This window comes from Leuciscus leuciscus (genome assembly GCF_965113295.1).
Source record: "Leuciscus leuciscus genome assembly, chromosome: 7".
Taxonomy (NCBI): Eukaryota; Metazoa; Chordata; class Actinopteri; order Cypriniformes; family Leuciscidae; genus Leuciscus; species Leuciscus leuciscus.
The window spans coordinates 36,264,445-36,279,747 of record NC_138731.1 but is presented as its reverse complement, the minus strand read 5'-3'; the positions used below and the strand labels follow the sequence as shown (position 1 = coordinate 36,279,747).

Genomic DNA, 15,303 nt, shown 5'->3' with positions numbered 1-15,303 from the left:
GAGAGAAGGACACCGGTGGAAATAAGCTCTGCCTAGTTTGATAAAGCCGCTTCATTACTTGGATATTGTGTGTCTGGAATCATTATGCACGGAAGGGCCTCTGGAGGCTCAGGTTTTATTGGCGGTCCTTGCACAGCTAACTCTCATCCATTAAACAAATCATGGAGTCATGTATTAGATTAGCTCTACACCCGGCATCAAGGGTGTTTTTGCCAACCGACGGAACCTCTGCTATTCACTCTCCTAATCCGGAAAATGAATTATGCGATTGAGAGCATCTGGAAGATATTGTCATACATACCATTCTGAGAGATTTATTAAAGGAACAAAAAATCCCATTTGAATATTTTGTCACTTAATTGTGTTGTTCGCTGTTGAGCTGACAAATGAGAACAGGAAAGCATCTTGTTAAGTGACAGCTGATGTTTTATAATATTTAATCAAATCGCAAAACTTAGTTACTTATTTAAAAGAGCATGTTCTCTCCATATAATATTAAGAAGAAGCCAATGTCATTTGCAGGGCTGTATGCTTGGGTGGAAACAGCTTGATCTCCTGCTGGCTCTGACCCTTGGTAACCCCAGAGGTGTGGCTATGACTCCCTCCTGTGGTGAAAGGTCAGTACTACAGTAACAGTGCCGAAACAACACACCTGCACATCGAGCTGTCAAACTTTGCTTTGACTCCATCAGAAGTGTGAAAAGCAGAGTTTACAGGAAAAGGACATAGTGAAAATGAAAGGGATTTTCTAGGTCAACCCAGTTTCCTGGCTTATATACAGCAATATTGTGTGTGTAAGGTGGTGTATATCAGTGTGGGCTGGATGTAATATTTCAAATATAGGCTATATGTATGGTCTATGTTGACTTTATGGTAACACTTTACAATAAGGTTCATTAGTTAACATGAACTAAGAATGAACAATAGGCTACTTCTAATTCTTAACATGACATAACTAAGAATGAACAATACTTCTTCAGCATTTATTCTTAGTTCAGATTAATTTCAACATTTACTAATACGTTATTAAAATCAAAGTTTGTATTTGTTAACATTCGTTATGCACTGTGAACTAACATGAACAAACAATGAACAGCTTTTTTTATTAACTAACATTATCAAAGATTAATAAATGCTGTAACAAATGTATTGCTCATTGTTAGTTCATGTTAGTTAATAACTAATGTTAATGAACCTTATTGTAAAGTGTTACCGACTTTATAGGAGTCTTTATAGACTATGCAATATTAACAAATTCAATGAGGAGCACTGAAACATTGGCTGTAGACAAAAGCAAAATAATAGAAAACCCCAAGTTCAGCATTGTTTCAATATTTTGCTCTTGAGTAGTATGACCGCATGACATGTTTATATGAGGGTGTGTGTGAAGCATACCTATTATTATTATTATTATTATTATTATTGCATATGACTGCCCCCGTCTTTGATAGCAGGTGTGAACGTGGAGTGTGTCATTGAAAGGACTGCTTAGTGGTCTGAACAAGACGCTTTTCACTCTTTTACAGGATGCGCAACCAACTCAGAGACCCCTAATATAAAGCATTGATTTTCTCTGTAACACTTTGTAACTAGATTAGATTAACTATATGTTCCTGTCATTATTAACTGTGGGTGTCAGTTGTAATCGAAAACCTGTAAAATATCATGGAATTTTAAGATTGTAATTTCCAGATCTGGAAAAAACATGGAAATTCATACAATCTTTTAAAGTAATAGTATAAGTTTTTACAGTCTATATGTTTGGCCCCAAAACATTTAATTGAATGTTGCTCTTTGTGAGTGACAGTGCTATATATTGTGATTTAAAAAATAAATAAATATAGTAATATAAATGTAGAGAAAGTCATGGTAAAATCATGTACATGCATTGGTGCTGCAACCGTGACATTAAGATTAACACACATTAAGCTTATAGTTACTGTATAGCAATAGGCCTATCATAAATATACCGTCTGGGGTTGTATACTGTATAATCATCCAACTTATGTAGAGCTTAATTCGGAATAACGACGTCTACATGCGTCCTCTGACAATTCATGATGGGAAAAGCTTTGCTTTTAAACCTCTTGAACTCGGAACAAACGCCCTGTTAAAGAAGACGCTGTATGCAGAACGAGACAGGTGTATTTAGAAGCGAGCGCCTCTTGAAGCCAATCAAAAACTTACGCTGGGCGTGCTAAGGCGGGCTCTTGTCTAATTATACAGACTTTGGACCAATCAGTTGAGCGGAGGGCGGTGTGTAGTTCTTCGGGGGCGTGTCTTAGGCTTTGTGCCGTCGCAGCGCTGAAGAGCGTCTGAAGAGAGTAATGGCATGAGCCTTGCGTCGAGATCCTGTCAAAGCACTAAACAGCAAATTTCTCGCTCCTGAACTTTTACACTCTTTCCTGAGGACTATTTTACCATTTAAACGGGACGTCTTATTTCCTCATTTACTCTGACAAGCAACAGCAGCACTTGAGAAGTCACTCCTCCGCAGTTGCGTTCCTGTCTTAAGACATTTAAATTAAAAGGATATGGTGTTGGACATGTGAAACACACGGGCAACTTCAAACATGAAGCTGGCATCTTCTCTGTGTTGCCTCGGGTTTCTTCTCACTTCTGTGGCGGTCCGTCTGAGCGACTCGCAGCAAGGTGAGTAAACGACTGGCCATCGTCTCGTGCGCAAAGGTGTTTATGCGTCTCGTGCACGCACCTATGAGCTCTGCTTACTTTTTTTGAGGATGCTTCTCGCAGTACCCAATCTCTGGTGCGAGAAACCTTTTTTTTCTTTCTTTTTTTTTTTGGTGCCTGAATCTCCCTTAACATTAAAACCCTGAAATCTATAAGATGCGTTATTGTATTGATAAATGAGTGCCATTCATTCACTACCACAATGATGCATAGATTTCATGCATAGAGTCTCTATGTGTGTTGGTGTGAAATAGGCTGGCATACAGTTGGAGCAATGGCACTGATAGCGCAGAGTGGCACTGAAAGGGGCATTCAGTCTCATTGGACGTTTGTTTTGTTATTCTCAGCCCGTACACTGTCTGAGAAAGAGTTTGAGTGGTCATTGCTTTCCGTGCATGTGAAAAATCACTTCTGTTGCCTTGTGTCGTACCTCTGGTGCGTGTGACTGCTTATAGTTGACTTTTCGTTGGCTGAGAAGAAACTGGAAACTTGAAATGTCATCGTGGAATCAAATGCGCCATATTTGATTTGAGCGTCCTTTAAATTTGTTGATGTAAACATGCAGAAATGTAGTTATTTGTAAGCTGTCTTAATGTACAATTTTAGTGGGAATTTATGGTCTATTTCGAATGTTTTTTCATTGGAAAGTTTGCCTAACTAAACAGACTAAATGATTTTAAAATGTAAGTAGCATTTTTGAAATTATAACACATATTATGACTGGCAGATTTTATGACATAAGAATAAATACACAGCAATGTTGCGTCCACATCTCCACATGGTGGTAGTATGAACCGAGATAGTCTGAATCTCTCTCTCTCTCTCTCTCTCTCTCTCTCTCTCTCTCTCTCTCTCTCTCCTTTATTGACATTAGCCTATAGTCTTCACGTGTAGCTACATACAAATAATATGTTATTCCAAGTATATAAAAAGCAATGATATTAAAATAATGGACTAACTGAAATACATTTTATAAAATACAAATAAATAAATTTTAGCTTGGCATACTCATTTCCTTTCCCCCTCCCCCCACACACACGCACACATGCATTGATGAATAGTCATCATGACTAATTTTCAAACGCAGATCCATCCAGAATAGGTATAAATTAATCAATCTCGATATCGATTACAGTAGTATAAATGATGCTGTAGCCACGATCCTCCATCACAGTCGAGCTGAACTGACCTCATTAAAACATTCAAGAAAACTTTTTAGCAAAGCATTACGCCATTTGATGAATTTGAATCGCTCGAAACTTTCAAATGTTTATCTCTATGCGCAGTTTGCGTTGTGTGTTTTCAAAGCTAATCCGTTATTTGTGGCGATTAGACACACTGACCATTGACTAAAGGGCAAAAGCAGTTGTCGAAAGCATGCAGGTAAAGATCACGAATGAATCAGTTCTTCTAGTTCGTCACTGATCTCAGTGTCATTGGCAAAGGCACGGGCTCCTGACGCACGTCTGCGCTCCGCTGCGCTGCCCGGAGGAGACACGATCCTGATCCAATTGTTATTTTAGATTAAATAAATTAAAAAGCCTTAGGGGAGAGCGATTTTAATGGGTATACAGCTTAAACAATAACAACAACAACACTACTGTAGGATATTCTGCAAAGTTACAGTCGGTAAAAGTAGGCTAAATAACATGCTTATTACGAACATGATTTGTAAGATTTGTAACATCTCCGGATGTTTCTTTGGCTTGCAACAACAGAATAATAAATTTTGGTGCTAAACAGCCTTTGCAAGTTTCTTTCTTTCTTTTGTTTTTTTTAACAGAACAATTTTAACCGATCGTTACTCTGAACTATAATTAGGTAATGGGTATGGCAAACTTTCAAGCTGTTGTCCAGTGGTTTGACATGCTATACTTCAAAAACTAAGCTAAATGTTTCCAGTTCATCTATACCTATTTGTTGCATGCAGGTTTTATAAACTCATATTAATGTATAAATATTTTAAATACTAATTTGTCACTCACACCATACTGTAGGTGCATTTTAAATGAACTTGAAGGTAAAGATCGTTTACAGCTGTGAAGAAAGTTTTGTACACTTTTCCATTTGCATGTCAGTTTTAGCCTGAAATCCTTTAAGGAAAGTTTTGTCAACTGCCTAAATATAATGATTGAACCTAAGTTCATTAAACATGAAGGCTACATGATTCCATGAATACATAGTTGAATAGTGAATAAAATATTAATGTTAAATATTAAATATTTAAATGATTATTAAATTATGTAACTTTGTTTTGGTCAATAATCTGTTTATTTTGCACAATTTGTCTCATAAGTTACAGGTCATAATATGGGAAATCTTGAAGCGTGTCCTTCTGCTGGATGCCGAGTTTATGAAAGGGTTAATGATAATGATTATGATGATGAGAGATCTGACCACTGCAGTGTGCTGTTGTGTTTAGTTGGCTGTATTACTCATTATTGTGATCTGTATCGGTTATCGTTTCAGTCTGTCTGAAGATGGTCGTGAATTTAAATCAGTCTGTTCCATGACATTTAGGAGCCGTGCCAGTAGCAAGACTTGTGGGGAATAGTAGGAACACAAATATCAGTTTGTTAATCGGCTTAGCTTTGGATTAAGTCCCGTCAGTGAGACTGGCTGCTGATGAAAATTAATCGTTCAGCAATTTAACTCTCCTTTTCGCTATCTGATCTTTTTCTATGAATCTATGATAGATTCCCTGCTACAATGGAGCTGTGTTACAAGCATGAGAAGTGAATAATACAGGGTAGTTTGTCTGTATATCTAAAATCTTAAAATGGCTCCAAACTGAATTTACAGGACCATTTTAAGGATTAAAATGCCTTTTTTAAAAGTAGGTTGCATAAAGAACCTTTCCTTTGATATCTATCTATCTATCTATCTATCTATCTATCTATCTATCTATCTATCTATCTATCTATCTATCTATCTATCTATGAATGAATGTGAATATTACATTTTTGTTAACTGTGGGAAAGTACATTTCCTTAGCTCTGTCCATTCTGATCTGGCCTCTCGAGGTTTCATACAAGCTTTTGATTGACAGCTCCCATATGAGGCCAAAGTATCCCACGGGAATCCTTTCTCCTTTTCCCCCTCCTCACTTTCTGTAGAAGTTTCATTGCTCTATCCATTTTGAGCTGTCTTCCCTTCTTTTTAATCTCTGCTTTTTTAATGCTGTTGTTTACGCAAATCTTTTTTCTTTATCCTGTATAACACGTAACTCCGTCTGCGGCTTATGATATGGCATATGCTTATTCGTGAGGCGTTGTTTATTTATATCCAGGCACACACATCTCAAGTTCACAGTATCTAAATGTTTACACAGTGTGGCACAGACAGGAAGCCCTATCAACAAAGAAGGGTAAAGTACTTGCTTTTATCGTGGTAGTCGAAGCGCATCATCTCTCGCTCTCTTTTTATTTTGTCAAAGTGAGAGGGCACAGTGCTACAAACGCCTGCCCACGCAGCAATAACCCATTGTCTCACAAAGCCCATTTATTCAGTTTTTCTCCATCTTGGTCCAAGAAAGGCAGGCTGACCTCTGAGCCCGTGTGTCTCAATGGGAAGAAAAGCAGCCTTTGATTCTGTTAGGAGCGCCAACTCCTGCCAAGCGAAGGCGGGTTCCTGCGCAGCGTGTTGCTCTCTGCTCCGGCTCTGAGTGTCTCCCTGCACTGACTGCGATACATGTGCTGCCTCAGCCTTCCAGAGGCTAATGGGAATTTGATGATTTGTTTGTGGATTTGATCATGGTAGACCTGCTACTGGCTCAAAGCACATTGCATATTCATTCTGTCACTTCTCTCAATTTCTACACTGATTTAACCAACAAAACCTGCCCGCTGAATCTCCTTTGAATGATTGTCTTTTCTTTTCTTTTTCTTTTTCCTTTTAAGGCTCAAAGATCATATCTAAATGTTAAGGTTTTCTTGAAGGCCAGTTCAGATTCATTGTATGTACAAAAAAACTGAATTTCATGGTTTGGAACTATTTATTAACTTGAAACGCTGTATTCATGGTGCGAGACGCTGAAAGAACCCCAGTGAGATTTGATGTTATGGCTAATGATCAAACAATTACAAAATAGCAAAAATAGTACATATGAGGATCTGTATACTGTAAATTGTACCTTACAGTTTTCTCTCCAAACATGTCTCATTTTTATTGTTTTTTCACATCTAATGAATCGAATTACATGGCCTTTCAACAGTAGTTACTGAGCAGATTTGTGGTACAATTGGTGCCAACAACAAGTGTGAAATGCCTTTATACAGCCTGAAGTCTAATAAGACTTGATACCTTACAGAGTCTGTAAGGGAGAACAGAGAAAGAGAGAATGTTTATAATGTGGTCTTTTATGCATTCATATGCTCATACTGTGTTTACAATCCTCTGTTGGTTTGACACTTTACTGAACTGTTATCAGTATTCATACATGCAGTGTTTGACCAAGTGTAAAAGGACATGGCAACCCATGTGTAATTCATTACGCAAAGTTGTTTTCAGAGAAAATGTTGATTCTGACAATAGCATCTTAGAAAATCGCATCAGACAGAAGTCGAAGGTCAGCTACACTGTAAGTCAGAAGTTCAAATCATTTAACCTCTGACTGCTCAGCTCCGCTGGTTGGGGATGCTTTCTCTTTATCTAGAACAGCAGTGACTGCCAGATCGACCCCATGTGGCTGTTTTCTTGATTTCCATCTTTACAAGTTCAGCAGTGATGTATTGAAACAAGAGCAATCTTGGCCTGAAGAGAATGTGCTGGAATAAAATTGTTTTGAGAGCTGAGCGAGGCATTAGAGCGATTACAGCATGACAATACCCTTTTCTGTCTTTTTTCGGGCAACTTTTTATCATTTTCGATTTTGTCTGTGCCTAACAAAATGTCTCTTCTGAATGCCCCTAGCATCTTTTGTCCTTTCATATCTACTAAATATGTGAGAGTCCAGGAAGCTTAATCAGCAGCACTTGAGGTGTAATTTTGATTTCCACCAAAAAATTATTTAGACTCACTCGTCCCTACTTTTCTTAAAAAAAGAATGGAGGGAATGGTTTGGCACTTAAAGTGCAAATAAATGGAGCTTTTTTCCCCCCTTTTTTGGGGGAGGATATAAAAGCAGAAAGCTTTTCATTTTATGATTTATAATACTTCCTCAGATAAAATGTGTATTATTTGAGCTGTAAAACAGATAAAAAAATAAAATAAATCAGCCATAATTTTAAAGTCATTTTTGTATCTTTACACGGAAAAGGTTAGTAAGGGCATTTTTCCACACTAAAATCATTTTAAGATGCCAATTATGACTTACACTGCGTGTGAGTGCCTCACTGTAACCCAGATTAGCGGAAATTAATTATTGTGAGTAGTACTCAACCTTTAATTTGTTTTATTTTTTGGAGAAAGTCTGACTTTTGTAAAAAAAGCCAACAGGATTTTGGGAGGTTGTATGAAGTTACAAAGGTGTTAGTGATGGTTACTAGGTGGTTGCTAATTGAGTCATAATATGGTCCCTATATGGCTCTGGTCTCTCCTTCAATGTCCATGGAATTTCTCCTCGGCAAACCACACAATTTAAAGCTCATTCGCATTTGTGTCTGTGCCACAGTGTCAGGGTTTGTTCAAACCTCTAACCCTAAGTATGAGCCTACAAGCAAACACTGCTATTGATACAATTTGAACATTCCAGCTAATCATTTGCTGCAATTTTCAGATTTGCAGACTGTATATGTTGGCCATTTCACCTGAATCAAAGTTCAGATGAACAGTCAAGTTTAATGATAGTTCTTCTCCCTTTTAAGTGACAAGGGTGACAGAGTGACAGCCAATAAACAGTGCAACGCCAATCAGTGGCAAACAGCCGCTAGCTATTGTTTCATGCAAACTCAAGTTCCACCTCTTCACACTGACAAAATTCATAACATTCAGTGTTCTGACTCATTATACAAAGTGCTATTCAGATGTACATGAGCAGCTCAGACGTCTGTGACTATGATGTTTGAGAGCTGCTTTTGTCCCCCTCTCCCAAAGCCAAAGACAGGCTTTGTCAGCCTACAATTAAGAACAGCAGAGGGGCTGTTAATAAGTGCCATTCCGAGGATTTTCGTCTGCGTGAGGACAGAGATGGAGAAAACGAAACATTGGCTCTGATTGACACCGCCAATCGTTTAATACAGTCGTCCTGCTCTCAAGGCTTCTCCTGCCTTCTGCTTCAATTCTTCCTTTCAACTTCTTTCATCCCTTTCTTGTGCATGCCACAAAAGCAAGAAATTAGTATGACAATGGATATAGGCCTAATCTTTGCTAAAATGCGCTCATTACCGCAGCGCATGGAATTAAAAGCAATTATACGGAATTAAAGTTATTTGTGCATCCCCAATTTCTTGTCTTTTTTCCCCTTGTTGTTCCCTCTAAGGTCGCTGACAACTAAGTGAGCTGTTTCTCCTCATTTAAATCCCGCCCTCCTCCACTTTTGCTTTTTCAAACTCCTGAATAATGGACTTAACAAATAAAAGAATAATTACAGACTCGTGTTCTTGGCTATAAACAAAATGCACCTCCCTCTAATGAGCGTTTCATGTTTTTCTTTCTTGTGAGGGGCTGCTGAAGGGGCAGTTTCTCTGAATGCCTTGCACTCTTTCTCTGTAATCCTTTTTTTAAATATTCAGTGCTAATCTGCATTTACAATGTAATTACAGGCAGGCTTTGAGCGATACTGACTGTTTAAAAATGACTGTGCTGCCCGAATGGACTTAATCTTGATTTGCTAATATGTGTTTGAGTAAATATCAGAAGAGCAGGCAAATATGTGGATGTGCGCTGAATATTTTATATATCTTTTTTAATATATTTTATAATATATTAAATATTAGTCAGTTTCGGTTGACTGTCCCCTGCTAAAAATGTTGATATAGATTTATTTATTTTCTGGTAAAAAAGAAAGCCAAAATATTAATTGATTTTTGACCACTGAAAATGTGTACATTTACCAGTTTACTTATGGAGCCATATTGAGATATCTCTGGAATTGAACCATATAGGGCCATAAAAATAATAGTTTGCTATAAACTAAAGTACTTTTTCCCCTTTTTGAACTGTCACTGCTGGCATATAATGCTGCAAAGATTGCTAAAGTCAATCTATTTAACAAACAGACCTACCAATCTCTGTGTAAAAAAAAAAAAAAAAAAAAAAAAAATTGATGGTGCCATCTGTACCCTCCTGTAATTTGGCTCCAAATGTCAGGGGAAATGTGTACTTTTGACCTCCTACTACAAAATAGTGGATTACTCTGTAAATATACATCCATGACATTTAATATTTTGGCTTTCATCACTTTTTATGTTTGTCTTTCTTCAGAAAAAAATATTAACAAAATAAAAATAAATGAGCCAAATAAGTTTGGCTGAATTGACATGGAATGACCCTATAGAAGTTTACATAACCATGACGACTTATGCATTTGAGAAGCCCAGAAATGTGAAAATGTTCCATTATTTATTTAAGAGGATATACCTGGATAAAGTCATCCGCTGAATCAATTCATTGTAAGAAACAGTCTGGACATTGCATCACTGCTGAATCATTGATTCAACTTTTGGGACAATTTTAAACTGTCATCATTTAGTAACACTATTTTGTAAGTTTAAATATTCAATATTCTGCCCATCTCTAGAATGGACAGTCAAAATTAATGTTGTAAGTACTTGATGAGTTAAAGGGGAAGCGTGTAATTTCAGCATCACTAATAGCACCAATTTACACACTTCAAACACTTTCCCGTCTGCCAAAAACATTTTGTCCCAACCTAGCATTTGCTTTAAAATCGCTCCCTCTCTCTTTTTTTTAAACATTCGCTTAAACGGATTGCAGTTCCGTTTGCTTCCAGTAGTGGTGTATAGATTGCACATCACCTTCAAGCCATTTTCTCTCTCTTTCAGGCTTCCTTTTCTGTATTTTTATGTCATTGCTGTATAATTAAATGTTTGTATTCCCTCTCAGGGACATATTATTGTGCTGTGTGCAACAGACACATTCTGTCCTCGCTAATGAAGCTCTTATGGATGTGAGCGGTTTATAGGTGATATTACAGCCCGTAAGGAGACATCAGGGAGAGAGGAAATGGAAGAGACAGAAAATGAGAGATTTAGAAAGGAGGAAAAAGACATTGAAGAATAAAAGCGAGTACTTAAGAGAAATGTGAATGCTCATGCCATTTATGAGAGTGATATGGAGAAATGCCAAATAAAAGTTAATGGTGAAGTTTAGAAAGAAGCAATAATGTGATTAAAGGATTGAGGAAATATAAAATGAACAGAGGTGGAAAGGGAAAGCGATCAGACTGAACCAGAGGGTCAGGCCTGTGCTGCATTTGTTGATATTTTAAAGGAGTAGTTCACTTTAAAATGAAAATTACCCCCATGATTTATTCACCCTCAAGCCATCCTAGGTGTAAATGACATTCTTCTTTCAGACGAATGCAATCGGAGTTCTGGCTCTTCCAAGTTTTAGAATGGCAGTGGATTGAAGGTTCTTGCAACAGATTGAAATAAAAAGAAAAAAGTGCATCCATCCGTCATAAACAAACTCCAAACGGCTCCGGTGGGTTAATAAAGGCCTTCTGAAGCAAAACGACGAGTTTGTGTTAGAAAAATATTCATATTTAAAACTTTATAAAGTAAAATAACTAGCTTCCGGCCAAACGAACATACGGATTCCACTTAAGTGTAAAGCACATCTTATGCGAGTAATGCGACGTACTGCTGATATTTACACTACGCCGTGACGCACTACGCTACTTCCGGCATAAAGAGCCGTTTGGAGTTTGTTTATGACGGATGGATGCACTTTTTTTTGAGCTTCAATCTGTTGGTTGCAATCCACTGCCATTATCAAGCTTGGAAGAGCCACGACATTTATTAATATAACTCCGATTGTATTCGTCTGAAAGAAGAATGTCATATACACCTAGGATGGCTTGAGGGTGAGTAAATCATGGGGTAATTTTCATTCTAAAGTGAACTACTCCTTTAACGCCGCCCAGCAGTCTGTGCCAGTCTCTGTGGGCCAGCGGTCACCTTGGTGCAGAGGAGAAAAAACGTCGGCCGTAAAGGCACATAAAGCACTGAATGAGAGGAAAGGGGGAAAGGCAATTGACCTTGGCTGGCTGACTGACTGCGGGAGAGATGAGCCATGTGCTGAGCAAGGACTGTCGTTCAACCTGTAGAAGCTTAGAGGAAGGTAGAGTTGCTGTCTTTGTGTCTGTCTGCTGAGTTATTTTTCTCTGTGAAAGTCTGTTTTTTTTTGCTCCGTTTTACCTGGAAGTGATGAACAATTTCCCCAATTAATTGACTTCGAAACAAGCTCTTTCTTCTGTAGATGGTATTGGAGCCGATAACTTCTTTTTTTTTATTTTTTATACCAGAGACTGAATGATGTTCTGATGGCTCTTATGAGCTGGTACTTTTCAGTGAATCAACCATACAGTGCAGCCATTGTAGTCCAATTGATTCCAGAGTGAATGACTCTCATGAGCCGGTTCTTTTTATTGAATCATGGGTCATGCTGTATGGTTTTGATTCACAACACTAGTGTTATTTTTTTCCAACTGATTCTCAAGTGAATGAATCTTATGAGCCCCTATATTTCTTAGTGAATCAAAACTGTGCATCACAACCAGTGAAGTCCAACTGATTCCTGAACAAATTAATCTTATTAACCAAATTTTTTTTCCCCGCCAGCATTTAAAAAAAAATCATTTTCACAAAACTTTCATGGCCCACAGAATATTTTGTTGTATGAATATCTGAACATGTAAAAGAAAGAACAGAGCCTCTGCTTTTAAACAAAACATAACAAAACAAAACAAAACAAAACAAAACAAAACAAAACAAAACAAAACAAAACAAAACAAAAACAAAACAAAACAAAAACAAACAACATTTTATTATAGCTCAAGGCATTCTTTTTTTATCAACCCTTGAATGTGGGTGAGTTTCATAAAAAAAAAAGAAGCAACATTTTGAGCTGAGAAAATTGTGTTTTTGTCAAAGACTACATCCAGATCGGATTCAGAACGATGATCAAAACATAGATGGAGATTGAGTCCATCAACACCCCTAAAGCTTCCCAGTTCTATAGCTCGTCCTGGGTCGACATTTCATTGGATAACATTATAGGCAGTTTTGATGTATATGCTGTTTAATGTTGATGATCGTGTTATTTTACATATGTATCTGCTTACATATGCTATCGCTTGTTTCTGCTTAATTATTTGCCTGTTTTGATCCAGAGATTCCGTACTCTTTCAGAAGATGTGTCATCGCGTATGACAGTGAAAACACAGAAAGCCGGAAATTTCCATCAATGTCAGGGAGGTGTTGTCTCATAAATTATGGAAATTTCCATCAATGGCGGGGAAAGAGTTCAAATGAATGAATAAATGAGTCAAATGATTCTATCTTTTTTTTGTCTAGTTTCTGTTTAAGCTCAGTGAGAATAACTGGTCTGCAGTTATGCCGTCTCTAAAAATACTGAAAAGTCAGCTAAATATTTGTGTAAACCGACGTTTTGCAAGAATTTTAATGTTTATCTATAATTTCCTCATTTGGGAATGGAATTGCATGTCTGTTTTTCCAAATAGTTTTTCCTCAAAAGTACTGAAAGAATGGTTTGTGGCAACGCAATAAAGAAAACACAGTTTAATTTCTTACAATATCTTACAGTTTCTATTTACAATTACAACTTTACGATTTCTTACATTCCCCATCCCTAGTATTTGGTGATACAGAAGAGCAGAGAATCACGGGCAGCACAGCATTGTTTAGTAGGACTTTGGGCTTTGCATAGCAATATTGTTGCAATGTCATCTTTGTTGAGTTTTGCCTTCTGTGGCTATTTACTGTGGACAGCTGTGCTTAATCTAGGAGGTCTTATGGTGACCTGGCTATAGATTTAACAGTTTGTTACACACTTGTACACACGCACACATGACTGAGACTGAAACTTGTAAATGTTTCATGCTGAGGCATCTGCTGTTTGAATGTCCCCTGCTTCCCGATACACATGTATAAATACACATTAAACCCCCCAGCAAGGTGAACAGAATGCTGATGCAGGATCATTTTGGAATATGGAGGGAAGAGAGTCTCTAATTTTAGCCGCAAAGGCTCGAAGGCCAGATATTTGCTTCTTTCTTTTTTCGTTCCCTTTTTTGGCATGGGGTTGAATGAAAGGGGCATGGGTACGGTTCCCAGGAGCAGTGGGTAAAGCAGCTGCTATCAGAGAGACTGGACAGCCCAATTAATCAGACCTCACTCTGGGGAGCCACAAGCCTCTGACAGGGACGTTTTATTATGGCCGGCCACCGGACACCCAAAGTCTGCCATCTACACAACCACCGCATGCCGCTCGGCGGTGTGTCTCTTTCTCATACTGCCGCTCCATCTTCTCTCCCTCAAACTCACTGCTAGCAGACCTCAGGGATGCCCGAAGAGATTGCCATTTGTGTGGTACGCAGTCATGCCACCTACTTTATGCGTTCACTTCCTATGCAAAACACTTGAGATGAATTATTTATTATTATTGTTATTTAGACAGGTAAAATATATACCAGTATGCCTAACCTTATCATACTAATTACTTTACTCAATCCGCAAAATTCTACATTTGAACCTGTTACCAAATGCCATCATACGGACCTCATCAGGAGCGTCAATATCAATGTGAACATTTTTAGAAGTTGGGATAAAATCTAATGGGCCTAGATTTTACATAACATAAGTTTAAATGGGATTTGTTTGGTGATTTTTTTTGTATTGATAAACAACACGTAACTGTTATATATATTTTTTTATGAAATTAGATTAATTAGATTGCACAAAAGTTACAATTAAAACTTATATGTTTACAACAGGTTTATATTTTTAAATAAATGCAGTTTTTTCAACTGGCTATTAATCAAAGAATCCTAATAAAAAAATAAAAAATCTAGCATGGTTTCCACAAAAGTATTAAGCAATACAGCTGTTTTAAACATTGATGATAATGAGAAATGTTTCTTGAGCACCAAATCAGCATATTAGAATGATTTCTGAAGGATCATGTGACACTGAAGACTTGAGTAATGATGCTGAAAATTCAGCTTTGCCATCACAGGAATAACTAATATTTTAAAATATGAAATAGCTACGTTAAATGTTAATAATGTTCTGCATACATGTATGTGTGTATATATACACAGGGGTGGTGGTGGCGCAATGGATAAGACACATGCCTTTGGTGTGAGAGACCCGGGTTCATATATAGCAATTGTAAGTCGCTTCGGATAAAAGCGTCAGCTAAATGAATAAATGTAAATGTAAATATATATATATATGTATATACAGTATGTATGTATATATGTATATGTATATATGTGTGTATATATGTATATATGTGTGTGTGTGTGTGTGTGTATATATATATATATATATATATATATATATATATACACACACACACACACACACACACACACACACACACACACACACACACACACACACACACACACACACACACACACACACACACACACACACACACACACACACACACACACACACATAT

The 15,303-nt window shown here is 37.4% G+C and overlaps 1 protein-coding gene across 2 annotated transcripts in view; it reads left to right on the top strand.

Moving 5' to 3' along the window:
* Positions 1-2,283: 2,283 nt before the first annotated feature.
* Positions 2,284-15,303, top strand: part of erbb4b (erb-b2 receptor tyrosine kinase 4b) — a 310,282-nt gene continuing 297,262 nt past the window's right edge. For both annotated transcript variants that reach the window (XM_082174552.1, XM_082174551.1), the window contains exon 1: positions 2,284-2,652. In XM_082174552.1, the coding sequence (XP_082030678.1) occupies positions 2,574-2,652 (79 nt within the window). In that variant the 5' untranslated portion in view covers positions 2,284-2,573. The remainder of the gene's footprint in view (positions 2,653-15,303) is intronic.